Source organism: Gastrolobium bilobum, unplaced genomic scaffold (assembly GCF_033153095.1).
Source record: "Gastrolobium bilobum isolate Gb01-03AN ecotype WA unplaced genomic scaffold, APGP_CSIRO_Gbil_v1 utg6974, whole genome shotgun sequence".
NCBI classification, from domain to species: Eukaryota; Viridiplantae; Streptophyta; class Magnoliopsida; order Fabales; family Fabaceae; genus Gastrolobium; species Gastrolobium bilobum.
This window is the reverse complement of record NW_026897472.1, coordinates 28,788-55,612: the sequence shown is the minus strand read 5'-3', so window position 1 is coordinate 55,612 and position 26,825 is coordinate 28,788. Positions and strand designations below refer to the sequence as shown.

The following is a 26,825-nucleotide window of genomic DNA, read 5'->3' as shown; positions in this document are numbered from 1 at the left end:
TAGTCTTAATCTTTCTTACATGCTAAGTATTCCACACTCGATGTGAAATATGACCTTTCTGCGTCCTCTGACGAAGGACCTCCCACCTGTACGGTCCATGTATGATCCACATGCTGGGATCGGTGGGCTCTACATCCGAATCAGATCCCGAAGAAGATGATGACTCAACCATTATCCTCAACTAACTACAAAGTTATGCACTCCCGCATTAATAACATCATACATACGAAATTTACAAAGTCTCTAACACTATTTATAAATCACTAATTAATATGCTAAACCCTAATACATAATTAAAAATCGGTAATAATAATAACTACGTAATAATAATATTACTAAATCATTACAACATTCATAGCATGACACAAAATTTCTAAGTGACTATCCTAATGTTCCAAGTCTCTAATATACAATCAATCCTAACATGTATTACTAACTAGCACTGTAATTTAAATGTATACATATGAGGTATTATGACCTTACCTACGTTGGCAGAGCTTCGCTACGAACCGCGGTTAGAGAGAGGTTAGAGAGAGGTTGAAGAGAGGTTAGAGAGGTAAATGAGTAAGGAGTGAAAAAAGGAAAGTGGGGTATATATAGGTTGCACATGAGACGCCCTCTTTGGGCGTCACATGTGACGCCCAAAGAGAGCGTCTCATTGTGCAACAGATATGTAATTTTTAACAAAACAGCATTAAATGCGTAATTATTTTAATTAATTACATTATTTTAATTTTTTTGCCCAACTTTGCAAGTTTTAACAATTTTTAGAATTTGATGTGTAAGATTTATAATAAATTCAATAACTTTGTTATGGATTTCCTATCGAATTTTTAAGTATAAATTATAGTTCTAGTTCAATAAATTATAGCTCGACTAATAATTCATCGATTGACGATTGAAATGAGAAATATAGCTCTCATGTGGTAGGAGAAATTTTTTTCTCCTCCAACGAATTAACACTATGTACCACTCGTAATATATAATTATAATTTTAAAAATTATTTTTTTCTCTCTTCGTAAACTATCTATTGATGTGAAGAAAAGAGGAAAATTATTTTTAACATTATAATTATATACATATAATATTAATTCGTAGGAAAAACCTCTTCTCCGTTGGGCCCATAATCAATGCATTGGCTGATAGGCCAGGTAAATTACTAAACAAAATGAAAATGAAAAAGTGCTTATGAGCGCAAATATCAAGCACTTAGACCCAAAGCACTGAGTTCCGACTTTCGAATAATATTTTGGCTCTTAATACAAAGTTACAAACAGCGACTGAGTGGTTGGAGGAACGATGAATAGTTCATCCCCGGCTCATTCATCGATATCGACTACGGCGGTTGTAGGTGGTGGTGGAGGAGGAGGAGGAGGCGGCAGCAGCAACGCCGCCGTTTCCGTTGACGATTTTAATTTCCCGTGCAATCCCATCTCAACGCAAGAGCGAAAGGACGAGGCCATGCGAGGTAAGGTTTATTCAATTTACTTTGTTTCTTGTTAATTTGTTATGATTTTCCAGTTATATAACGCAAGAGTATTAACCGCTGCCATTACTGTAATTTTTAAGTTTTCTTCCAATTATTGTTAACAGCTAATTGATTTTATCGTTCAATATATATTAATTGTTTTCTGATGTTCTCTTTGGGGTTTCTCAGGTTAGAACTATTATGTACCCTTGAATTGTATTCTGGTTAGGATTCATATCAGTGAAGCCTTTTTTGTCTTGTCTTGTATGTTGAATTCACTATATCATGGTTACCAAAATATTGAAGGGCCAAGATGAATCTTTGGTTTCAGTAGAGCGCAGCATCATTCTATGTTGTTTTGGAGCCAAAATATGATGCATTCTTTTGTTCACGAGGCATGCATTTAGACATTCTGTTTTCCTATTTTTGCAGTTTTAAAATCAGATCTCATGGCTGCACTTGACAAGGAGGTTAAATCCTTGGATGATGATAACTGGAAGTTTGAAGGACCTCGTTCTCGGATCCATCTTGTATCACGTCGAGGTGGTTAGTATATCAATCACTTAATGACCTTGTTACTTGTTAGAATATCTTAGATATATCTTTAGAGTTTCTTACAATATTTTAGAACGTGATTGCTATACTTTTTGGTTTCAATTGATTAAAACTTGAGACCCTAAATCTTAGTTGATTCTTGCATTTAGTTAATCAAACATACTTCAGTTGATGCTCATAAGTCATAACCATAATTTCATGGTGTTAAAACTAACTTTATGAAATCCTTCTGATTGAAAAAATAGACACATATATCAGCACTGGTCTGCTTTTTTCATGATATGTGTGCAGTTATGGATTTGGCATGATCACGAAAATGAATATATATTCTATGAATCCTAAATCAAATTTATAATCATCAACTCTGGGAATTTTCATTACCCTCCTGGTTTATCATATTTTTCTATTTTGTTATTTATTCCTCCTCTTCATTTTGATCAACATATGAACAAACAGAACTCAACTGAGTGCCTTTGGCTTTACCAGTATATTTATTATATTATCTAATGATGAATTCTCGAAAACAATCACCTCCTTGGTACATGGCTAAAATCTGGTTTGGTCAAGCCACGGGGGCTCTAGGCATTGCTTTTCCCGTCAAAGATAGTGGCAATAGATTAACGATGATTGATATGAGCCTAGGCCCACCAAGCAGCCCAATTAGCTATGGATCCAGCAACCAATACAGTGGAGAACCAAGCCCAAGGACCATCTCAAAGTACTATCGAGAACCTTCAGCCAAGGATGCAACCAGATGTGCTTAACAATAGAGAGGAGCTGAGTGAAGCTGACAGAGACTTAACGGAAGAGGATGGGAGATCTAGAAGAGTAAGGAAGAGACCATCACGATTGGAAGAGGAAGGGTACGATTGGCGAGTTTAGAGGCAACAAGACAATTTTGTATACGGATAGTAGAGAATACTGTATAGGTCTGTATACTTTCAATTAGATTGTTGCATGTTGGTATAAAGGGAAAGAGACCCGATGTAAAGGTTGTTGAATGTTGAAATAAAATTTCCTTCTTCTTTTCCCCAAATTCTCTCTTCTCTTCTCATCTCATCTTGCCAGATAGGATTCATCCTATCAATTAGTGCTTTCATCCTTCAACATGGCACCACCTGACACTCGTTCTCGTTCTATTGATGATAGGTTGGAACAAACTCAATCGGAGGTGGAGATTCTGAAAGATCAGATGAACAAGCAGTTCCAAGAGATTACTTGTAAGCTTGATGCAATTTTTTACAACTATCGGGAACAACCAGCGTCATCCAACTCGGGGAACCACAACGCCTTCGATTCTAAAGAATTTTCAGCTATTCGACATCTGCGTCTCAAAGTTCCCAGATTTGATGGGTCAATCGATCCACAGGATTGGATTTTCAAAGTTTGCCAATTCTTTGATTTTCACGGTATGGATGAAGAGCAACGTTTGCGCATTGCTCCTTTTTACTTTGAAGGAAAGGCACTCGCATGGTACAAATGGTTGCACAAGAACACCAAAATTGATTCGTGGGAGAGTTTTCTGCGATCTCTACAGGTTCGGTTCGGTCCTTCAGAATTGGAGAATTATCAAGGCCAACTTGCAAAGCTGACGCAAAAAGGCTCCGTCATTGAGTATCAGGCAGAATTTGAGACCCTTTCAAACAAGGTAGATGGTTTATCAGAATCCTTTTTGCTTAGTTGTTTTCTTTCTGGGTTGAAGACCACTATTCCACATGAGGTTGCGTCCTTTGCACCCACCACCTTAACCAGAGCAATAGCCTTAGCAAAAATACAAGAAGCCAAGCTACAATCCAAATACCCATGCCCAAGATTACATTCTTCCTTACCTCCTCTTTTGCCTACACCCACAAACCAAAACCAAAATCCCCAAACCAACCAAAAAAAATTTAATACCCAAATTACAAATAATCCCAAAGCTGCCATGCAACGCTTGACCCAAAGCCAAATTCAAGAACGTCGTGAAAAAAACCTCTGTTTTACCTGTGGAGACAAGTACTTCTTTGGCCATAAGTGCAAAGCTTCAGTTCATGTTTTGATAGTTCCGGATGAATATGATCTGGATATGGGGGGAGAAGATGGGACTGAGGAAAATCAAAATCCAAACACTTCTCTAGATCCAGACACAAATGAAACACCTCTTATTAGTTTACATGCACTTTCTGGAATTTTAACTCCACAGACTCTTCGATTCAATTGTCATATTGGAAAATTAGATTTAGTTTTGCTTGTGGATGAAGGGAGTACCCACATTTTTTTGCAACCGAGTGTAGTCTCAACCTTACAGCTACCCATGTCAACTGACCAACAATTTGATGTTATGGTGGGCAATGGTCAGACTCTCAAGTGCGAAGGATTCTGTCCAGCGGTTCCCACCAGAATACAAAACCATGTATTTTTTGGTTGACTTCTATATTCTTCCTGTCCAATGGGCAGACATGGTGTTGGGTGTTCAGTGGCTGCAAGCCCTGGGACCCATTGTTCTGGACTAATCAAAATTAACTATGGCATTTACGTGGGAGGGAGAGAAAATTGAGTTGCAGGGGGGTAAACACCAGAGCCCTATCTCACTGAATCAATTCAGAAGAATACAACAAAGACAGCAGATAGCTTCTCTATACCAGTTAACATTACTGGAATCAACTCCAACAACTCCAGAATCATCCATTCCCCTAGCGGTTCAGCAACTGTTATTAGAATTTGAATCTTTATTTCAGGAGCCCAAGGAACTACCTCCTCATCGTCAATTAGATCATGAAATACACTCGGAACTAGGTACGAAACCAGTAAGTGTTAGGCCCTATAGATATCCACATTTCCAGAAAGGTGAGATTGAAAAACAAATTCTTCAGATGCTTGATTCAGGTTTCATAAGAAGTAGTACTAGTCCTTTTTCCTCTCCCGTGTTATTGGTTAAAAAGAAAGATGATTCTTGGAGATTTTGCATAGATTACAGAGCTCTCAACAGTATTACAATTAAGGATAGGTTCCCAATACCCACTGCAGATGAGTTAATGGACAAATTGGGTGACTCTCAAATTTTTTCTAAGCTGGATTTGAGATCTGGATATCACCAGATTAGAGTCAAGCCATCTGATATTCACTAGACAACATTTAGAACCCACCAAGGTCATTACGAATTTCTAGTAATGCCTTTTGGGTTAACAAATGCGTCAACAACCTTTCAAGCCACTATGAATCTAATATTGCAGCCTTACGAAAATTTGTTGCTGTTTTTTTTTTATGATATCCTAATTTACAGCTCTAACATGGACCTGCACTTACAACATTTGAGATTGGTTTTAACTACATTGCAGAATAACCAATTTTTTGTCAAGAGTAGTAAATGTTCATTTGCACAGCCGAAGGTAGAATATTTGGGTCATATTGTTTCAGTGGCTAGGGTAGGCATGGATAGCAACAAGATCAATGCCATGTTGAGTTGGCCAGTTCCCAAGAACTTGAAACAGCTGCGAGGATTTTTAGGACTTACGGGCTACTATAGAAGATTTGTAGCTTACTATGCTACTATAGCAGCCCCACTGACGGATTTACTAAAAAAAGATTCTTTTTCTTGGTCTACTGCTGCACAACTTGCCTTTGACAAGTTGAAGGAAGCCATGACTTCAGCACCTGTCCTGGCACTCTTTGATTTCAGCAAGGAATTTGTAGTAGAAACAGATGCTTCTGATTTAGGAATTGGAGCAGTTCTTCTCCAAAATGAACATCCTATCTCCTACTTCAGTAAAAAATTGTCATTGCGAATGCAAAGAGCTTCTGCCTATGTCAGGGAGCTGTATGCTATTACAGAGTCAGTCAAAAAATGGAGGCAATATTTGCTTGGGAGAAAATTTCTCATCCGGACTGATCATAAAAGTTTAAGAGCTCTATTGGACCAAGTAGTGCAGACACCAGAACAGCAGTATTATCTTTCTAAGCTCCTGGGATTTCAGTATTCCATTGGATATAAGCCTGGCAAGGACAATAGGGTTGCGGATGCATTGTCTAGATGCCCTTCTACAATGTCTCTGATGGCCATATCAGTTGTGCAATTCGATTTATTGGAAGCCTTAAAGAAGGAAAATCAACAATCTGTTTTTTTCATTCAGAAATACCAAGATTTGGCAATTAACCCAGAGGCAAACACAGATCTGGAAATCAGAGATGGGCTGCTGTTAAAAAAAAGGAAATTATTGTTGGATCCTACATCACCTTTGATCCACCAAATTTTATATGAGAACCATGCAACATTATCCAGTGGTCATTCAGGGATTCAGAAGACTATGGCTCGCACAACTGCAATTTTTACTTGGTCAGGACTGAAGCAAGATGTTCAGAAATTTGTCAAATCTTGTGTCACCTGCTGATAAGACTGGCAATGCAATCAGAGAAATAAACGCAGCACACAAGTATTTTTGGGCCCAGAAATCTGGATTTTCTTAATATTAATCAAAAGAGCAAATGCTATTACAGTGAACTTTCAATCTAAAGCTTAAAAGAGAAATACTACAGAAAAGTACTCTATAATTTCAGTGCAATTAAAGAGGCACTGATCTCTCCCAAGAACTCCCAATTTTCCCAGCCTCCTCTTCCCCTTAATGCGTTCTGTTTATATAATCACATTAGGATCCTTTTCCATCCCTTGCCACGTCAGCAACAACATGCACCTCACTAACCGAATGCCTTCTAACAGAATTTCCCTTGGCAGCATTATCATTCCCATCTCTCTCCTCTGAGTCAGCAAGAGTTTGTGATCCCCTGTAGCGTTTTCTGCTATACACCCTCATAGTAGTCTTATCAATACTCCCCCCCAAAACCTTCACCTTGTCCTCAAGGTGAAATTCAGGGAATTCAGAATGCAATTGAGCTAAATCTTCTCAAGAGTTCTCAAAGGAAGGAAGATGCAACCACTTAATCAGCACCTCAACCCGACCCATAGAGTTCCTCCGCCATTGAAGGACTGCTTCAGGTTGAACCACAAGTTCCCAATCATCAGTCAACATGGGTGGCAACGGTTGTACCGTAGTGTTAGGGGAGAGAGCTTTCTTTAGAAGGGACACGTGGAAGACGTTATGGACCTTGCAATCCTCTGGCAACAACAGTTTGTAAGCTACAGCTCCAATGCGATCCACTATCTCATAAGGGCCATACAATCTAGGACTTAACTTCTCATTCAGTTTTCGGGCCAGTGAGCGTAACCTGTATGGCTGAAGTTTGAGGTAGACCATGTCATGTATTTGAAACTCTACATCACGCCGATGAAGGTCAGATTGGGTCTTCATTCTATTCTGAGCGACCACCAGGTGCTGTTGTAACTCTTGCAAAATCAGATCTCTATCTTGCAGCATTGTGGACACCTCATCTACAGGGGAAATAGCAAAGCTGGATCGGAATAGTGTAGGTGGTTCACAACCATATACTGCCTTGAAGGGACTGGTACCCGTAACACTCTTGAAGGTGGTATTATACCAAAATTCTGCCCAGTGTAACCAAGAAGGCCATGATTTGGGCTTAGGTGAGCAAAAACACCTGAGGTAATCTTCAAAACAACGGTTCACCACCTCAGTTTGTCCATTGGATTGGGGATGATAAGAGGTGCTGTACTTCAAGTGTGTGCCACTGCAGCGAAATAACTCAGACCAAAATGCACTAAGGAAAACTCTATCTCTATCACTTACAATGGATGTTGGGAACCCATGTAATTTGACTACTTCCTTGATGAACACATAGGCAACCACCTTGGCAGTATACGGATGTTTGAGAGGAACAAAATGGGCATACTTTGTAAGCCGATCCACCACCACAAAAATTGTGTCAAAGCCTTGAGCCTTGGGTAAACCACCTATGAAGTCCATAGATAAATCAGACCAGGTTTTTGTAGGAATGGGTAAGGGCTGCAAAAGTCCAGCAGGAGACAACGTGGATACTTTATTTTGCTGGCACACGGGACAAGCTGCCACGTATTCTTGAATTCTCTTGCGTATGCCCTCCCAATACACTAGACTATTGACTCTCTTCAGTGTTCGGAGGAACCCAGAATGCCCACCAATGTTAGAGTCATGGAACTCATGTAACACTAATGGAATAAAATTAGAGTTTTTGGCCAATACTAACCGCCCCTGATGATACAGACGACCACCTTGTAAGCTGAATCCTTGATGAGCTTGTGGGTCGAGTAGCAAATCTTGAATGATCCCCTGCATTCGGACATCAACATGTAATTCATGTTCCACTGCTTCGTATTTGTTGGCATCCACACATGAGAGGGAGAAAAATTGCAAATTTCGGGACAAGGCATCAGCAACCTTGTTCTCTTTTCCCGGCTGATACTGAATTTCGAAGTCAAACCCGAGGAGTTTGGAGACCCACTTTTGTTGCTCTTCCCCCAGAAGACGCTGGTCAGCAAGAAACTTCAAGCTCTTCTGGTCGGTTTTGATGACAAAATGACGACCCATTAGATAAGGTCTCCACTTTTGGACAGCAAACACGATTGCCATCAATTCCTTCTCATAAACCGATTTTTCCAAAGCTCGAGGAGAGAAAGCTTGGCTGAGATAACTAATTGGGCGATCTTCTTGAGTAAGGACAACTCCTATTCCCTTGCCAGACGCGTCTGTGATGACAGTGAACGGTTTGTCAAAGTTGGGCATTGCTAAGACAGGGACAGTACTCATGGCCGCCTTTAACGTTTCAAAGGCTGCTTGGGCTTCTTGACTCCAGAGGAAGGCGTCCTTTTTAAGCAAGTCAGTAAGTGGTTTGGCTATTTTCCCGTACCCTTCCACAAACTTGCGATAATAACCGGTTAGCCCAAAAAAACCTCTCAGTCCTTTCAAATTTTTTGGACTAGGCCACTGAGACATAGCTTCAATCTTGGAGGGATCTGCTTTCACTCCCTCCGAAGAAATGATGTGGCCCAAATATTCAATTTGTTGTCGCTCGAAACTGCATTTCTTTTTATTTGCTACCAATTGATGTTGACGTAAAATCTGCAGAACAGCCCTGAGATGTCTTAAATGCTCATCCTTACTGCTGCTGTAGACAAGAATGTCATCAAAAAACACCAGAACAAACTTGCGCAAATGCGGCCTCAATATCTCATTCATCAAGGACTGGAAGGTAGATGGAGCGTTTGTGAGCCCAAAAGGCATCACTAAGTACTCATAGTGACCCTCATGGGTTCTGAAAGCCGTTTTGGGAATGTCTTCTTCCCTCATGCGTATCTGGTGATACCCTGATTTGAGGTCCAATTTGGAGTAAATGCTGGATCCTCCCAACTCGTCCAGTAGCTCCTCAATAACAGGAATGGGAAACTTGTCGGGTACAATGAGCTTGTTGAGGGCCCTGTAATCCACGCATACTCGCCAACTTCCATCTTTTTTTCTTACTAGAATTACTGGACTCGAGTAAGGACTGATACTTGGACGTATCATTCCTGCAGTAAGCAACTCAGACACCAGAGATTCAATTAAAGACTTCTGATAATGAGGATACCTGTAGGGCCGAATATTGGGTACCGCACTACCAGGTTTAAGTTCGATGGCATGATCATGGCGCCGGTGGGGTGGTAAGCCTTGAGGTTGTTGGAAGATATCATCAAATTCGGCCAGCAGCTGAGAGAGTTCGTCCCACTTCTCATGTTCTGCTGATGAGTTTCTTTGGACCCACTGAGGCTCAATCACACAACCGAGGCCCTCATCCTTCATGGTTTTCATCATTGACCGTACAGAGGCCAAAGCACCCTTACGGGAGAGTGAAGGATCACCACGAAGAGTCATCTGCTTACCCTCAACTTGAAATCTTAACGTCAGCTTGTTGAAATCAGCTGTAATTTCCCCCAAACCCTTCAGCCAATCCATTCCAAGAATGACCTCCGCACCTCCTAGGTCAAAGACGAACAAATCCTGTTTCGTCTGATACTCCTGAATTTGTAGGTTTACTTGACGGCACACCCCTTGACTTCCTACCTTGTGACCATCTCCCAACACTACGTTAAAACTGTAGGAATCTTCAATGGGCAACCCCAATTTTTCTGCCACATGACGGTTGACAAAGTTGTGTGTGGCACCACAGTCAACAAGCACCGTCACCCTCTCGCGCTTCACGGATCCCCATAGCTGCATGCTTTGGTTCGAAGAGAGCCCTAGGATGCTGTAGACTGACAACTGTAAGGTATCCGTTCCGATCGGTTGCTCCTCCTCGTCTCCTTTTTCTTCGTTCGCGACCGTCGGTACATCGTGCGCCTCTTCAACTTCCTCGACCACCAGCAACTGCAACTGCGCATTCCGACAGCGATGGGTACGATCCCATCGTTCTCCACACTTGAAACAAAGTCCGCGGCGGCTCCGGTCGTGCAACTCCGCTTGGCTGAGTCGTCCTCGTCCTTTAACATTGCTGCTTCCAGAAGCTTCATTCGTTCTAGGGTCTCCTACGGTGTCAGCGTTATTAAAACGCATGGTATTGCCCTGTCCGAAACGCAAGTCGTTTTGGTTAGTTACAGAGGCACGTGTCACACCACTAGTTGGATTAGTGTTATTTGTGGCTGAGCCTTTTGTGTGCGGCCCAGGGGAAAATCCCTTCGTGGGCTGATGTGAACGGCCCAACTCACTTGCCTTGCCTCCCCACAGCGTCCCAAGCCCATCCGTCAGCCAAGATTCGTTCCGTCTCTCCAAGTCCATCGTCTTCCTCATCAGGTCCGATAAGGAATCAATGTTGCTCTGCAGCAACTCTGTTCGAAGGTTGCTACTAACACCATGAAGCCAAATTTCCTTGAGCATGGTCTCATCGGCATAGTGAATGGGGCTGATTATTCTCTCAAATTCAGCCCTATAATCAGCAACACTACCCACCTGCTTCAAGCTCATCAGCTCTTGATAGGGACTACCAGTCAACTCCAGTTGGAAACGGTCCATGACGTCCGCCCTGAATTCCTCCCAAGAAGCGTTTGTATTACTACGCTCCCATATGAAGAACCAGTTTAACGCAGCTCCATCAAGGACGGTCAGAACCGCATCCAACTTCATGCGCTCAGGGATCTCGTTAACCAAAAAATAGCGCTCGACCCTGGATACCCACGCGAACACATCCTCCCCGCAGAATCTGGGGGGCTCCAACCTGGGTTGACGTGGGGTTCCACCCCCATGTCTTCCGGCCATTGGATTACGCCATTCCGATTCAGTTGAATCGGTACTCCTCTGACGCGAACGACCACGACGAGGGCTGGGTACCCTGTGAGGTCTTTCGCGACTGCGCGTTCGTCGTTGCAGCAAATCCAAGATCTCATTTAACCTTTGCTCACTTCTGTCATGGCGTTCATCAGCCACTGTCTCCATCCGTCTGAGACGCTCCTCAACAATTTCCAAGCGGTTATCCATGTTGCGAGTAAGAACCATTCAAAGCACCCCAAGGATCGGAGTGCTCTGATACCAGTTGATAAGACTGGCAATGCAATCAGAGAAATAAACGCAGCACACAAGTATTTTTGGGCCCAGAAATCTGGATTTTCTTAATATTAATCAAAAGAGCAAATGCTATTACAGTGAACTTTCAATCTAAAGCTTAAAAGAGAAATACTACAGAAAAGTACTCTATAATTTCAGTGCAATTAAAGAGGCACTGATCTCTCCCAAGAACTCCCAATTTTCCCAGCCTCCTCTTCCCCTTAATGCGTTCTGTTTATATAATCACATTAGGATCCTTTTCCATCCCTTGCCACGTCAGCAACAGCATGCACCTCACTAACCGAATGCCTTCTAACAGAATTTCCCTTGGCAGCATTATCATTCCCATCTCTCTCCTCTGAGTCAGCAAGAGTTTGTGATCCCCTGTAGCGTTTTCTGCTATACACCCTCATAGTAGTCTTATCACCTGCCAACAGGTCAAGTATTCCACACAAGCCCCAGCTGGGCTGCTACAACCCATCCTTATCCCTGAAAGAATTTGGGAGGATTTATCCATGGATTTTATCATTGGTCTTCCAATGTCTTATGGTTACACAACAATTCTGGTTGTAGTAGACCGATTGTCAAAACAGGCCCACTTTGGATCCTTGCCTAGGAAATATAATGTTGCAAAGGTTGCAGAACTCTTTGCCGAAATGGTTTGTAAACTACATGGTGTGCCTAGATGAATCATATCAGATCGAGATCCTATTTTTCTTAGTCGATTTTGGACAGAGTTATTTCAGTTTAGTGGCACTTGCCTACGTCGTTCCACTGCCTATCACCCACAATCTGATGGCCAATAAGAAGTGGTCAATAGAGTTTTAGAGCAATACCTTTGCTGTTTTGTTGCTGATTTTCCACACAAATGGTCTAAAATTCTGCACTGGGCTGAACTCCCTTCAAGGTTGTTTATGGTAGGGAACCCCCATCTCTTTTAGATTATGTGTCTTCTACCACTGTTTCTGCTGAAGTTGATCAAATCTTAAGGGATTGACAAGCTATTACACTGCAATTAAAGGAGAATTTGCAGAAAGCACAGGGTATCATGAAGCGCACAGCTGACAAACACTGAAGAGATATACATTATGCAGTTGGTGATTTGGTTTGGGTGCAATTACAGCCTTATCGTCAATCCTCGATGTCCCACAGAGCTTCCTCTAAGTTGTCCAAACGTTATTTTGGACCCTTTGAAATTCTGAAACGGGTAGGAAAAGTTGCCTATATGATGAAATTACCAACCCATGCTAAAATACATCATACATTTCATGTCTCATTGCTGAAACCGTACCAAGGAGACTTGGATATCACTCCCTTTCCCTTGCCAGAAGTATTCACCAGCACTTACCAGTACTGGAACCCAAGCTAATATTAGCAACCCGTTGGGAAGAAGAGAGCAATCCACCAAAAGCACAAGTTCAAGTTCTTTGGGAGGGGATATTCCCTGACTTTACTACGTGGGAAATTTTGGAAGACTTTCTGCATCAATATCCAACCTTCAACCTTGAGGACAAGGTTGTTTCTAATGGGGCAGGTATTGATATGAGTCTAGGCCCATCAAGCAGCCCAATAGCTATGGATCCAGCAACCAATACAGTGGAGAACCAAGCCCAAGGACCATCTCAAAGTACTATCGAGAACCTTCAGCCAAGGATGCAACCAGATGTGCTTAACAATAGAGAGGAGCTGAGTGAAGCTGACAGAGACTTGACGGAAGAGGATGGGAGATCTAGAAGAGTAAGGAAGAGACCATCACGATTGGAAGAGGAAGGGTACGATTGGCAAGTTTAGAGGCAACAAGACAATTTTGTACACGGATAGTAGAGAATACCGTATAGGTCTGTATTCTTTCAATTAGATTGTTGCATGTTGGTATAAAGGGAAAGAGACCCGATGTAAAGGTTGTTGAATGTTGAAATAAAATTTCCTTCTTCTTTTCCCCAAATTCTCTCTTCTCTTCTCATCTCATCTTGCCAGATAGGATTCATCCTATCAATGATTATCTACCTGTACCGTGATATTTAGTTAAAACTCATCTGTTCTTATCAAAAGTCCATGCGATAAAAACTTTCAAGTTTGGTTTGCACGTTTATGATAACATTTTCACCCTTCCTTGTCCCTTTTTCCTATTTTTTGATTTGTCATAAGTAGAAAGATATTGAGTTGAGTGTAACTCTTTTTATAGTCCTCAATTCATGGTGTGTGTTGTTGAGCAACAATTTCCTTTTCCTGTCTTAGATTAGATAGTAGACGATCATATCCCTTCTTTACATTGTTGGAGGCCTGAGACCCCTCGGCTTTGTTTCTGCTGAATATTCTACTGCAGGTGGTCATCTCCATAGGTGCACAGAAATTTCAAAGAATTGGAATTTGGCTCCACCGAAATAGTTGGATTCTCACCTCAAAGCACTTTGCATCTGTTTATTATCAAGTGATTATGGTTGTGATCTTCTGATAAGAACTGTTGTGCTGCATTTCTTTTCCCCTGATAGAAAACACTGCTGTTATACTACAACTTCTGGCGATCTGGAGGAGCATGATGGTTGCAAACAAAAGTTCCTTCCGTGCAACATTTTTAGTCACATTTTCCCTTGGTCTTTCTAGTCTGGGTAGCGAAGTTGGTATACTTTGATATATATGCAGCCAGTTTATTTTAAATACGGTTCTGTACAAAAAGTTATATGATTGAAAATAATCTAACAATATTTACCCAAAAAAAAAAAAAGGCAGACCTGGTGCACACTACGAGAACAGGGATGAGGGACAATTGTATGCTGTCTTATCTTTGTATGTTTGTAAAAAAATTATTTTTCAAACTCGAATTCATGATCTTTTATTCACAAAGAACAACCTTATCAAAAGAAAAAAAAAAACAATTTAACATTAGTTTAAGGAAAAAGTGTTTCTCCTGCCCCGAGAAATAAAATTATTTTTCATAATTCCAAAACAAAATGTTTTTTGGGGTTTAGGGAAAAAAATGCATGACATTTTGAGAATTTTACTTCTTTTATAATATGAATTTTCCTGAAATGTCTTGTATTTTTTTTTTCCAAATTCAAAATAACGTCGTTTTGGAATTACCTAACATTTCACCCTTAGTTTAATATCAGAAAAAATTGTTGAAATTATTAAGTATTATTATTATTATTATTATTTTTATAAATTTTGTCAAGGTGTGTTATTAGGACATATGTCAGTGAATAAAAATAAAATTTATTAGTCATCTTATTAAATACATTTTATATTTTTTTAAAGATATTTGAATGTTTAGTTTCTTTTTATATCTAACACGTGAACAAAATCTTTTGTATTTAACTATTGAATGGCTTTATGCCTTTAATAATTTCATTTAATACATATTCAATACTTAAAATAAAAATATTAAGAATATTAAAATTTAATGTTTATTCTTTTTATCAGTAAAAGATGTAATCCTGAACTTTCAATGCAATTTTTTCTTCACTTTATTCTCCTAAATCAAACTTCCGAGATTACATTGCGTGTTTGATGATGAGAAATCGAGAACATGGAGCAGATATTCTATGGTACCACGTCTATTGTCATCCATTCAGCAACTAGTGATTGGAAATTTGCATTAGGTGGGGCTCTTTGCTACCTGGTAGTTCCAGATTTTGCCTGTCATAGCATGCAGTAGATTCTCAAAATTATTGATGTTCAAATTTCTAACTTAAAGCCCAAAACGATTATCCTTCCTTCGTCCAAAATGGAACCTGAATTTTCTTTCACGATGGTCTGAAGTAGAAAAGGCCGAAGACTAAGTTAAAGGCTCAAAACAAAGTTTTGGAAAACTAGAAGAGGAGGAAAAATCAAAATCTAGTGCACTTCACCCATGAAGAACAAAATCACCCAACCCTTTGCTAGAAAAGCAATGCTTTGTATTCACAAAAGGGTGGTGAAGAAGCTCTAACACTGTTGCTCTCTTCCTCCAATCCTTTTCAAGACACCTCCTGACAAAATTTTGGAACTGGGATGATGCCTTCTCTGGCATCTCCAGCTTCTCACCAAAGCATATTGCACACATCAAAGTTGCCCAATCTGGTCTCTGCCCTGGACCAATTAAGGGAAAATAACCCATAAAACATTCCAACATCACCACTCCCATTGACCACACATCTCCTGCAAACTCATCTGCATTTTCACCACCCCATCTCTCTGGATCAACTCTTTCAGGGCTCATGTAGGCACACGTACCAGCGTTGGAGTCAGTTTCCTCTAACCTTCCTTCCACTACGTGACTGACTCCAAAGTCTGCAATCTTCACCTCACCCTTGTCATTCACAAGCAAGTTTGAGGGTTTAATATCTCTATGCACAATGTGCATGCCATGCAAATAGTTCAACCCTTCCAACACACGATTAGCCAAGACAGAAATCACCTCCTCGGGGAGTCTATGGTGTTCTCTCAACACATCATGCAACGATCCTCCTTCCATGTATTCCATAATAAAGCTAATATGACCTGCATCACTGCTCAATGCACCATTATCAAAAACTGCATGACACTTTACTATATAAGGGGAATCCACTCGTTTAAGAATCTCAGCTTCGAGTGTAGCGGGTTGACGGATGCCAATGGCATTCTGATTGAAGCGTAGGACCTTCAATGCATAAAGAGAATTGTTCTTCTTGTGATGAACTTTATAGACTATGCCACCATTGCCATGGCCAAGTACAGCTACTTTCTCGAGGTCTGAAAGGTTCCTGATGCCTGGAGAAGAGTCTACATGGGAGGATGGGGATGGCGGCAACGATGGTGTTATGTGGGTTTGGAGGGGGAAATCAGATAATGGAATTGAAGGTTTTGGTAAGGAAAGCCTTAGAGCTTGTTTGTGTCTCCTCTCTCTGATAACCAGTGTCATTTACCTTTGTTACACTTGAAAACACTCTCAAGCCTTAACAAAAAATATATATATGGGGTATAAAGAATGTGATAAAAGGGTAAGATTTCAATTAAAGAAAGACACGTGCTTGACTCTAACTGTTGGCATATTAGAGTACTGACAAGTGTCGTGTGATGAATCCGAAATGGATGGACAGGTGAGCTTTTGGTGGTGATATCAGAATTCAGAGCATATTCGGTGGCTGTGATAATTTTAGTTTTATTTGCAAGATTTAGATGTGCTTTTGCTGCCATTTGTTATTGTATATATATTTTTAATATTTTTCTTAAATCCAGTTAGTTTCTAAATTTAGCTAAAACCTCAAATTTCATGGTTCTCATTAAACATGTGCATCTACATCCCTGAGGTGTTTGTTATGGTCAGGATGCTATATAGTCTACTTTATAGGTTTGAGACATTATAAAGGAATGATGGTGCGATAGTGGAGATGCCTATAATCAAGTGTTAAGCATGCAAAGCAGTGACACAACCCGAAATAAAAGAGCTGAGCAGTAGAAATCCATGGATCAGATTTTTGGGATAACAATCCGAAATTGAAGCCAAAACCATATAACATTTTCACTTTATATACAGAAAAATGAGCATGTTTTCTTTGCAGAAAGGTCACTTCGAGGTGATTCAAATAGTTGAGTGGAGATGGAAATTTTTATTGAAACCATAGTTTTATGTACAAGTTAAAATTGGATCTTCAAAGTAAATTCCCATCCTAGGTAAAAAGGAAAATGAAATTGATAGTTTAACATTATTTTTTATACATCGTTTGTGTATTGGGAAATAATATGTAAACAGCTAGTCAAAGTATTTAATTAATATTCCTGTTCATCTCATGATACACAATGTTCATTAGTTATTTGCTCACATTTACTGATGTAAAAATGATTGCGAACAATTGTGTATGTATATCATAATTGAAATGAAAAAAAAACGTTACAGAAAGTTTTGAAGTTCTGAATGAATCAAGGCATGTGGTTGCCTTTGTTTTGTTTATCCTTTTTTTTTTTTTTGGTTTGGATCTTTTGTGCTTATAATTACTTTTAATAAATAAATAAATTATTGTGGGCATCTGGATACAAGTGGGAATGAAAAAGAATTCAAGTTTTATCAATAACATTTCTTAAGTGATTGAACCATACCATCAATTAGGCTCTATTCAAGTTGTTGAAAAATTCTTTGTATTTTTTTTTTATTTCCTAAGGTATATAGTCGAAGACTAATTTTTTCGAGACGAGAAATCACATTAAGTGAATAAATCTCTCCCTACAAAGCTTTTTTCATAGATACAGTCAAAGATCAAACCTGTTAGCATGCTTAAGGAATTCAGTTATCTACCAACTGTACCGGACTCTATTCAAGTTTATGAAAAAAAAATTATATAATTTTACCCTAATACTGGTACCATTTAATATGTATGATTCCAATTATAATACCAAAAGTAAGACCCAACAACAACCCACGTAATTGAGCTGGTACACATTAAATAACGATTTCCTAAGAATTTCTCATAGTTTTTTATGAACAGATCAGCATATATGTCAAAATTCAGAATTAATACCCCAACTTACAATATAAATAAATTCTTATATATTTTCAATATACTACACTAGTACAGCAAAAACATAACAAATGGCACAAAAGATGAATACACGCCATTGGACTAAACTTGTAATATTATATACCAAAAAAATTTAGACACGATAGAAAGGAAATGGATCATATAAGCCGATCTTATCTATCCATAGACAAATTAATGATAGGAGTTAAGAGAGAACAAGCATTAAGATAGGATGAGGAAAGAATAACCATTAATGTGTTTATGAACGGCTGATATTGTTTCTCATCACCTGATCATGTTAAATAAGAGATCTGAAGATCCATTCCTTGATCTGAAGCATTGGGAATACTCGTTAATTACATCCCAAAATAAGCATACATTTTGTTAGCATAAACGATGGAGAGAAGGTAGAGTTGGAATTCCCATCCACATATAATGTACTTGGTAAGAATGAAAAGGAAAGGAAGAGGTAACAATGAATCAACACATATAATGTATCTGACATTGCTAATTTTCACTCCTCCCTCGATTCTTCCATTTTCACTTTTACATAGCGGACCTTAAGAAAGGATAAAGAAATAAACAGCCCGCAGCTTAACATCGTAACCACTGCCATCCATTGTTTTCTCTCCTTGTTCATGAAGTAAATCTTCCAAACAAGAGCCGATGTGGATTTTCCATTTTTCCCCTCACAAAGGAAACTTGAAGATTGGGAAAGAACTTCAATATAATTCACATATACTCAATTTCACAGATTACCTACAACATTGAAAGAACTGATCAGCTATAACAAACACTCCACAAGGATGCCATGACAAGACCATAAGTTCATAACGTGTTTTCAACATGAAGTTGAAGGAAATATAAATGGAAATACACAGAAAAGAAAATTAGATTTAGGCCTCATATTAACAAACTAGACCCAAAAAAGACCAAATGAAAAGCATCTACTTTTTCAGTGATCAAGTGGAAGTGTAATTATATTATAGACATCAATCGTGTATTGTTTGGGTAAGAGATTACCTTGGAAAATATGAAAGATTAATACAAATTCATAGACAATCAAACTCTATCTACATCAGAAGAAAGAAGACCCATCTGCTCAGTAAGTTGATCCATATGTTGAGTTTTGTCCCATCCATTTTCCATTGGCTGCACTTCATTCCCCTTGGACTCTTCAGCAACATTGGTCTCGATATCCTCTGCAACTGGAGTTTGCAAAAGATCGTCCCAAATAGAAGGATTGCCAAACAAATCATCAATGTCCACGTCGGGTGAAATACCTTCAAAATCCATAGAAAATGACCCACTTACTCCCAGTGAAGTAGGATCCATATATCCCGCATCTGTCTCTGGAACCATATAATTTTCTTCAGGAATATCAAGAATATTTCCTGTCTCTAACTTTGTTATTGAAGGAAGATCAGGCATGATGACATCTGCTTGAGATACAGGGATAGAAGGTGCCTCATGTGCTCCATCCTTTGCAACTTTATCAGAAACTGCAGCTTGCGGTACAGATAGAATTTCAGGTTTGCCTGTTGAGGGGAAGTGCCCTTGATTCCCCGTTGCAGCAGGAATATGAGAAGACTGCACTGTAGCAGGAGGGATCTCTTGAAGAGTTACTCCAGAAGTCCAGCTTGAAGAGCTGCTGCTGTCCATTGCACTGGATGACGATGAAGTATCACCAACCAAGTAATTATCGGGGTTTTTATTAAAAGATTCTACATGAGACGTATCCCATTTCATGATCTGTCTTAGCATTGCTTTTGCTGCTTCATTCCCCTGAGGTTGATATTTTACAATTTGTCCATCAGGAGCGGCAGCACGCTCTGTTTCGGCAATACCTTCTTGCTTGAGCCGACGCTTTTTGTTGACTTCAGTTATACGCCTATTGCTCTCATTTTGCTGTTGTACAAACTGAGCAAAGAAGCCAGGGCTCTGGACAGCTTTTGCAAGGAATGACATCATTTGCTGCTGTCGTTGCTCCATTCCCTGAAGGCGCTGAACCATTGCCTGCAGCTGGTTATCAGTGGTCTGTTGCTGCTGCCTCAACCTCACTAGCTCTTGCATGAGCACATTTTTATCTCTTTTAAGCCTCTCAACCTCTTCCTCAAGCCCAAACTTCCCAACTTCTACACATGCCCCTACTGATGAACTCTGTCCATGTGGTTGCTGAGCCTGTTGATGATTATGACCATGGGCAGGTTTTCGCCTAGTTATACTCCTAAGCAAGTGCTTTTGACCCCTCAAAAAGCCCTCATTTGCAAATTCCCAGCGATCTGGATCAACCTTCCTGAAGCCCTGCTTAAAATAATGAGTTGATGATGTTAGAAGAAAAAAGAGGCAGGAAGGAGGTCGAAAGTACCCACAACTTTCGAGTTGTTATATAAAACAACGAAGTAGACATGCATAGCTAAACTAAAAATAGACAAGATAATGAAGAATGTGCAACAATATAGTGCAAGGATGCAAGGTGGTCTACCTACGACAAACAAGAAAAAATCTAACTCCAATCATGGCCATCTGGATCTGCTCCATAAAGGATATGCACCAGCTTTACATCTAAAATGAGTACTGCTAATTTACTCAGGTAGACATGTCAACGAAAAAAGCCCATGTCCACAAACTGAGCCTGGGGACAAACTCACTGTTTGATGTTAACTTATTTCAGGTTCAATGGATTTCTGCAATATGAAGTAATGGAACTCTGATAGAAACGTGACAATGAGAACGTGGCCACAGGGAATCAGCAGTGGCATAACTAATCTGTTAGAAGAAAGAGGTGGTGGAATCTGCTAGAATCTGATGAGTGGGATTCTATTAAGGGCTGTATCATGCAAATATATAAAGAGAGAATGGCATCATAGAAGGGTATCAGGGAATTTAGACTTTGGACTTGGGAATTGGGAGAGAATCAGAGCACTCTCCAACATGCTCGGGCTTTGTTTCTGTTTCTTCTTTCATTTTCTGTTCATTTACATTTCAGTATTACTGAAATTTTCCTTTCTGTTTTTGATACTGGTGTAATGAAAACATTGGGTCTGGTCTTGATTCAACTATATCAATATCATTTCAGTCTTTTCCCTTCTTTTCTGGGCTGAGTTTGTATCAAACTCACATATCAATAAGCTAAAGCTTTTCAAGTACTCAACCAGAAATTAAATATATGACAAAAGGTAATTCCCACAATAAAAGAAAATGTTAAAATATTTATTCTAAACTAATCTTCAGAAAAGAAAGTAAACTAATAAATAGAATTTGCATTCCACTCACAGAAGAGTTCAGCAAATCAGAAGTAGATGTAAAATCCTGAATGAGTGCCAATAAAATATACTTGCATGTAGCTAGCATTGGTTCACGAGGAAGACAGAACAGAACTTATTGCAGCCGTAATGTCCCAGTGTTTTGATACTATTAGTCATGCTTAATTTAGCAAGAGGCTACGTAAACATTGCTATTGATTCCTCTAATTATAAGAAAAATACTAGCTTAAAATTTGAGAATTCAACAGCCTTATACTACATAAAAAACGCAGTCCTATGCCACTAAGGCAACTAATCAATTCCACAACATAGTTGAGAAGTTCATACCATTTACCTAAATGAACTCAATAATCAAGCAGAGCTGCGTTAATGGTCTCATCCTTATTTCACCTTTACCATTCTTCCAACAAGATTTGAAAAATGTACATAATACCCATTGTACTGATAGCAGCAGTACAATTAAAAGTTTCTGCTTCATAGAATTTAATTAATATTTCGTGCAGAAAACATAAACACATTCCCTCATAACAGAGGGCTAATACAATTGTACAGAAAAAGGACACTGAACCCGCGTCAGATATCATAACAGCTTCATAGCAAGAATCTTTTCGTAAACCCCTAACTCCTCTTTTCAGGAATTTGAAATCTACCTCACTTCAGTTAGGTTTATACAGTACACCCAGTTGACATTTGATATACTACAACACATGAGTAAACTAGTAATCAAGTAACATATTAACCTGAGAACTGCTTTCTTTGTCAATTTTCCCACTTCTGCTCCATCTGGTTGCTGAGACAAAGCAGGAGGATAAGAAATCAAATTTAAATTTCACAGGCTATCCATTCTTTTGACACACACAAACAAAACAACAAACCCCACCCTGGTTCTTTTAGTTAAATTGAAGGCTGAAGCAACTTTCCTACTTCACTAGTTGAGGCCACCATTCACTTTAATTGAAAATGAACTAAGACGTTGGATGATAAAGAGGGATTGGGGCAAAGCAAAAACCCAAAATATAAAATAAAAACAAAAACATCTCTCACACACTCCTCCGTACATTATAGCAAAACAAATACTTAAAATCAAATTTTGCCAGCAACCCAGTTGCAGACAGTAAGTCAAATCTACACTCACATCATAATCTGAACTAATTATGAATCGTACTTACCCACAACAGCGCAAAACATCAAAATCAAATCCCATAAACTATAAGACATTATTCTAAGACTGAGATTAAACAGTTCAAAAGGATTATCATTGTACATCAACAAGACCACTCATAACCGATAATCACTTCCATTCCAATGGTCAAAGGCGCAAAATAAAAAAGAAAAAGAAAAAAGCGCGTCTCTTTTGTGATCTAATCGACAATCAGTAACAACTTTAAGGAAGAAAATGCAAGGCAAAGAAGAAGAAGAAGAAGAAGAAGAAGAAGAAGGGGGAACGTGAACATACATATGTGTTCAACTGTCTAACGAAGCTGGAGAAGTTGTTGTGCTTGAAGTACTTAGGCAAAAGGTCCCTTGCGAATTCGGGTGGGTCCCAAACCACGAAGCTGTTGTTGGTTGCGCTCCATGACACGATAGCGTCCGTCGATGGGTCATCCACCATGTCATACGTTTTGCTCAGAAACGGTGGCGGCGCGTTCACGTTCGGAATCGGGGCCGGCGCCGGCAACTGGGTGGAGCTTCCGTCTCCGCCGCCGCTCACTCCGTCCATATCGGAAATTTGAATTTTAAGAAAAATAAAGGGAAAACTGGAATCGACGAAAGAATATATTAGGAAAGGATGGTAACGCCAGGCATTTTTGCGAAAAAAACGCAAACCCTAGTTGGTGAGGTTGAGACAAAGTTTAAAATATTATAAAAATGGATTTGGAATTGTACACACACAGAGAGAGAGAGAGAGAGAGAGAGAGAGAACAGACACGACATGAGGGAATGGACTTATGGCCTATGGAGTATGGGCACCTTTCCTTTTTGGGCTGATGGAGTGAGTGAAGTTACCAATTTGCCATCCTCGCAAAAGAATGTTATTTTGATTGAATATTATTATAATCTCAATAAAACACATTATTTTATGATTGAATTTTGTATGATCAGTCATTTTTAATCCGAATATCCAATTAAGTTATAGTGTAAAAATGATTATGGGATTAATGATTTAACCTGCACACTATACACTTCACTTTAAATTTGTACAACTTTTATCATCATAACCAGTTTCTCCTTGTTGAAGGCACATATTCTACTACCTTAAATAGATTTTAGGTCATGTGCTCAACCGTGAAGTGTACCAAACATTATTCTTATGAGATGGTATTTATTTATTTATTTTATTTTTTTTAAAAAGACAGCATGTAAAAGAGGAATCCCCTGTGGAGGAAGACAACTTTTTATGAGTATATTATATAGATAAGGCCACAATATATAGATAAGATGGAGACAACAAGAAGGCTTCAAACACATTACTGGAGAGGCTAACCAAGGATCTGGTTAAAGCTTAGTGGTGGGTAGGAAGATTATCACTGAAGCCACAAAAAATATATGTGCTGTTTTGTACCTATACCTTTCTGTCCATTGGATGACTAACACTATTTCTCCCAGCTGCATTTTTCCTTTAAAGAGGATTGCATGATAGTTACCTGAATTAGAGAACTTTTAAGTATCTGGCAGTTTTAAGACCACAGTTAAAAATTAGAAGCTTCTCATGATGCTAATGCTTCTTCAACCTTGCTGGCCATACTTTTGATTAGATTTCTTATTTCATCCCTTAATAAAGCTGCAACTGCCCCCGTACCATCCTTTGAATTGAATGTAGCACCCACCTTAACTTTTAGCCAGATTGGAGGAGTGGGTCACCACGTACCAAGTTATAATGCTCAGGCAGGCTGTTGCCTGAGTTATCAGAGAGTAGGAAATGAGTTCTCTATTGGATTTTTAGGCAACTTTGTCATGTGAAATTTTCACGTGAAAAGATCAATTTTTCCTGACAGTGACAGATCTAAATTGGGGCTTCGGGTAATTGGTTAGCCATCTATAAATCATTTCCTACTTTTGTTGGGCTTGTTACATCCACCATAATCATATTAGATTTCAACCCATTCTCTGAAACTAAACCAAGTTTCTCAACATCTAATAGGCGTTATTTATTTCCATATAATACCCAGTTTCTTTCAAACACTATTTCAACAATATTCTTACAGGAGTTACTAAAGTGCCTCGTAAGTATTTTAGTCAAGCTAGCTGAGTTATAAAATGTTTTATAATAAATTAAATATAGTAAAAATAAATTATTGACAACTCACATGAAGTACCGGTACCCTTGAAAAATAATATAGGTACCGGAATAATTCTCTATTCATACATCTGTGAAAATATTTCATTCAACAAAAATACTTACGCCAAAGAAAAAATTGAAGATTATAACGGGCAAATGTGGAGTACAATGACATCAGCATCAGCAAATATCTCGTGCGCCCAAATCCAAACCACATCTGCCTTAGATCTCCTTTCCCCAAAATCCAACTGCACTTGTCATGGTGCCAAAGAAAAGAAGGTAAGTACATTTAGTATAAATCAGAATAAAATGAATCATAATCTGCACCTGATTTTTGCATCGTTCATGGCAAAAGAAAGTACGGAATTTTGATTCAGGAATGCTCATTTCTTTTGCTTTTTTAACTATTAAAAAAAAGAATAAATACATTTTTTTATCCTCAGCAAATTTCACGATGCTCGCTTTAGTCCCTAACAAATAAAAAAGCTATTTGTGATCCCTGAGAAATTCAAAATGGGCCCATTTAGTTGAAATCGTGGTCCCTCACAAATTGAAAAAAGATCCATACTAGTCCCTCAAAAAGACTAAAATGGGTCTATTTTGAATTTTTTAGGGACCACGAATAACCTTTTTATTTGCTAGGGACTAAAGCGGGCATCGTGAAATTTGCTGAGGACTGAAAATGGTATTTACTCTAAAAAAATGCAGATTAACATTAATTTATCAGTAACATCTACCTTCAAGATAGTCTATATGTTTATAGAAAACACTTTTTCACCCGGGATCTAAGTTTGACCTATTTATGAGGATGCAAAGCCAATTTCCTGAAATATGTGCAAAAACTAAAAATAACCAGATCGATCAAGGGTGTAGTGAAAATGGAAGGATCGGAAAGAGAATGAGAGAAAATTGATAATGTATCTTAACATCATGTATGGTTGGGTACGTTGTCAATTTTCACTTCCCCCTCTACTTACATTTTCATTCTTAATAAACACACATAGTATTCCCCTTCGAATAGATAAAATGCGAAAATAGCATTCCCCTTCAAAGAGATAAAATGGTAAAATATAATGCTACAGAGAAGAGAGTAAAAACTATCTGGCTGGCTGGCCCATAAAATATAACTTCTCTTAACAAAATGAAGAAAGTGAAGTTTGTTATAGAATCTTACCAGAGAAATAATTCTGGCAGTCCACATCCCTCAGGATGAAGTCAATGCAAGCAGGAAAATGAGACCCAATTGGTCCAATGGCATCTTTAAGTAGTAAATGGAAATCTTCAGCTTTTTGTTCAGTATTGATCACCCTCCCTCCTGTTGTGTCATAGTTTCATCTCATCTGAAACCTTCACAATATCATTTTCAAGCAGACAAAAGCCAAATCAATTGGTCCCTGACCTTTCAAATAGGAGCCAATTACACCAATGAACAGGTTTTCATAATGTAGAGCAGCAGCGTTACACTTTTTTAACCTGTATATGGTACAGGTTAAAAAAAATAGATACCAATTGTTTTGGTCACAAGGCCATGGCAATGAGAGCTAAAGATGAGATCTCCTAAAGTGAGAGATGAAGCTTGCCTTCCAATAGAAGAACAATATGCTTATTACTTGAATATCCATATTCCGATGCTGAACACATCTTCAGGATTAACTTATTGACATCAAAGTACACCCTTCTCCTCAAGCACCAGGCTAAAAAACAAAATGCAGATAAAGCCCCACATCATGTTTGTGCAAAGTGTCCCTTAATAGGTTCACAACTACTCGACCATAAATATAGCATCGCAACCAAAGTACTAATATCTATCGGGAATCATGTTCTAAAGTTGCTCAGCAAAAGTTGAAGCTTTGCTGCACAAAGAAAATGCAAACTTTGGTGCTTCTTCAAGGAAGATTGAATAGTCAAAATTGTTTCTTATAACAATCATCAAATGTAAAATGCCTCGTCACACTAAGTACTTTAGACATATCAAAAAGAAAAGTGGTGAAACCAAATGGGCTAGAGTCACTCCAATAGTGCAAGAGCAAGAGTTTAAGAAATCAAAATCATACAACATAGCAGTCATTTCAACCTAAACCTTAATTTTTTTTATAGAATACCTCTAGCTAATAATTATGCTCTTCCCTGACATTATAAAATTTTACATGTCTAGTGTATGGGTAGCCTTGATGTTTATAAATATGAATAGAGAACTACCCCCATTTTTGCAGTGATTACAACTTCCATTCAGCCACTTCTGCATGATGATTCAGCATTTTCTTAAAATGCAAATCCATCTTCCTGCCCTATAAACATAATGTCTGCTACATTGCAAAATGACAGTGAACATACAAATAAGAATC

At 38.8% G+C, this 26,825-nt stretch overlaps 3 protein-coding genes across 6 annotated transcripts; 1 reads left to right on the top strand and 2 right to left on the bottom strand.

Annotated features, from left to right (window-relative positions):
• The first annotated feature begins 1,213 nt into the window (after nt 1-1,213).
• On the top strand, nt 1,214-14,246 carry LOC133307216 (protein SAMBA-like). 4 transcript variants are annotated; one of them, XM_061507689.1, is made up of 4 exons: nt 1,214-1,469; nt 1,902-2,015; nt 13,788-13,848; nt 13,954-14,246. In XM_061507689.1, coding segments are annotated over exons 1-4 (345 nt in total). In that variant the 5' UTR covers nt 1,214-1,300; the 3' UTR covers nt 13,955-14,246. The 4 variants fall into 4 exon arrangements, with proteins under 4 accessions (XP_061363673.1, XP_061363674.1, XP_061363672.1 ...); XM_061507690.1 differs by having other exon boundaries at nt 1,902-2,012; nt 13,788-14,246; XM_061507688.1 differs by having other exon boundaries at nt 13,788-14,246.
• A 713-nt stretch (nt 14,247-14,959) lies between these two features.
• Nucleotides 14,960-16,513, bottom strand: LOC133307215 (mitogen-activated protein kinase kinase 10). The gene has a single exon (XM_061507686.1). The coding sequence runs from the start codon at nt 16,338-16,340 to the stop codon at nt 15,306-15,308; it is 1,035 nt and encodes a 344-aa protein (XP_061363670.1). The 5' UTR covers nt 16,341-16,513; the 3' UTR covers nt 14,960-15,305.
• A 1,660-nt stretch (nt 16,514-18,173) lies between these two features.
• LOC133307214 (heat shock factor protein HSF8-like) lies at nt 18,174-23,132 on the bottom strand. Its single transcript, XM_061507685.1, has 3 exons — nt 22,657-23,132; nt 18,958-20,238; nt 18,174-18,693 (listed from the first exon to the last, which is right to left on the bottom strand). Exons 1-2 carry the CDS (start codon nt 22,918-22,920, stop codon nt 18,997-18,999), a joined length of 1,506 nt encoding a protein of 501 aa, XP_061363669.1. The 5' UTR covers nt 22,921-23,132; the 3' UTR covers nt 18,174-18,693; nt 18,958-18,996.
• Between the last annotated feature and the right edge of the window lie 3,693 nt (nt 23,133-26,825).

Excerpts from the sequence above, each read along its gene's own strand:
- LOC133307216 (XM_061507687.1), top strand. The coding sequence starts at position 1,301 with ATGAATAGTTCATCCCCGGCTCATTCATCGATATCGACTACGGCGGTT. Across the intron at positions 1,470-1,901 it reads AAAGGACGAGGCCATGCGAG|TTTTAAAATCAGATCTCATG; the intron begins GTAAGGTTTATT and ends CTATTTTTGCAG. Across the intron at positions 2,016-2,666 it reads TCTTGTATCACGTCGAGGTG|GCCCACCAAGCAGCCCAATT; the intron begins GTTAGTATATCA and ends ATATGAGCCTAG.
- LOC133307215 (XM_061507686.1), bottom strand. The coding sequence starts at position 16,340 with ATGACACTGGTTATCAGAGAGAGGAGACACAAACAAGCTCTAAGGCTT.
- LOC133307214 (XM_061507685.1), bottom strand. The coding sequence starts at position 22,920 with ATGGACGGAGTGAGCGGCGGCGGAGACGGAAGCTCCACCCAGTTGCCG. Across the intron at positions 20,239-22,656 it reads TTAGACAGTTGAACACATAT|GGCTTCAGGAAGGTTGATCC; the intron begins GTATGTTCACGT and ends TATTTTAAGCAG.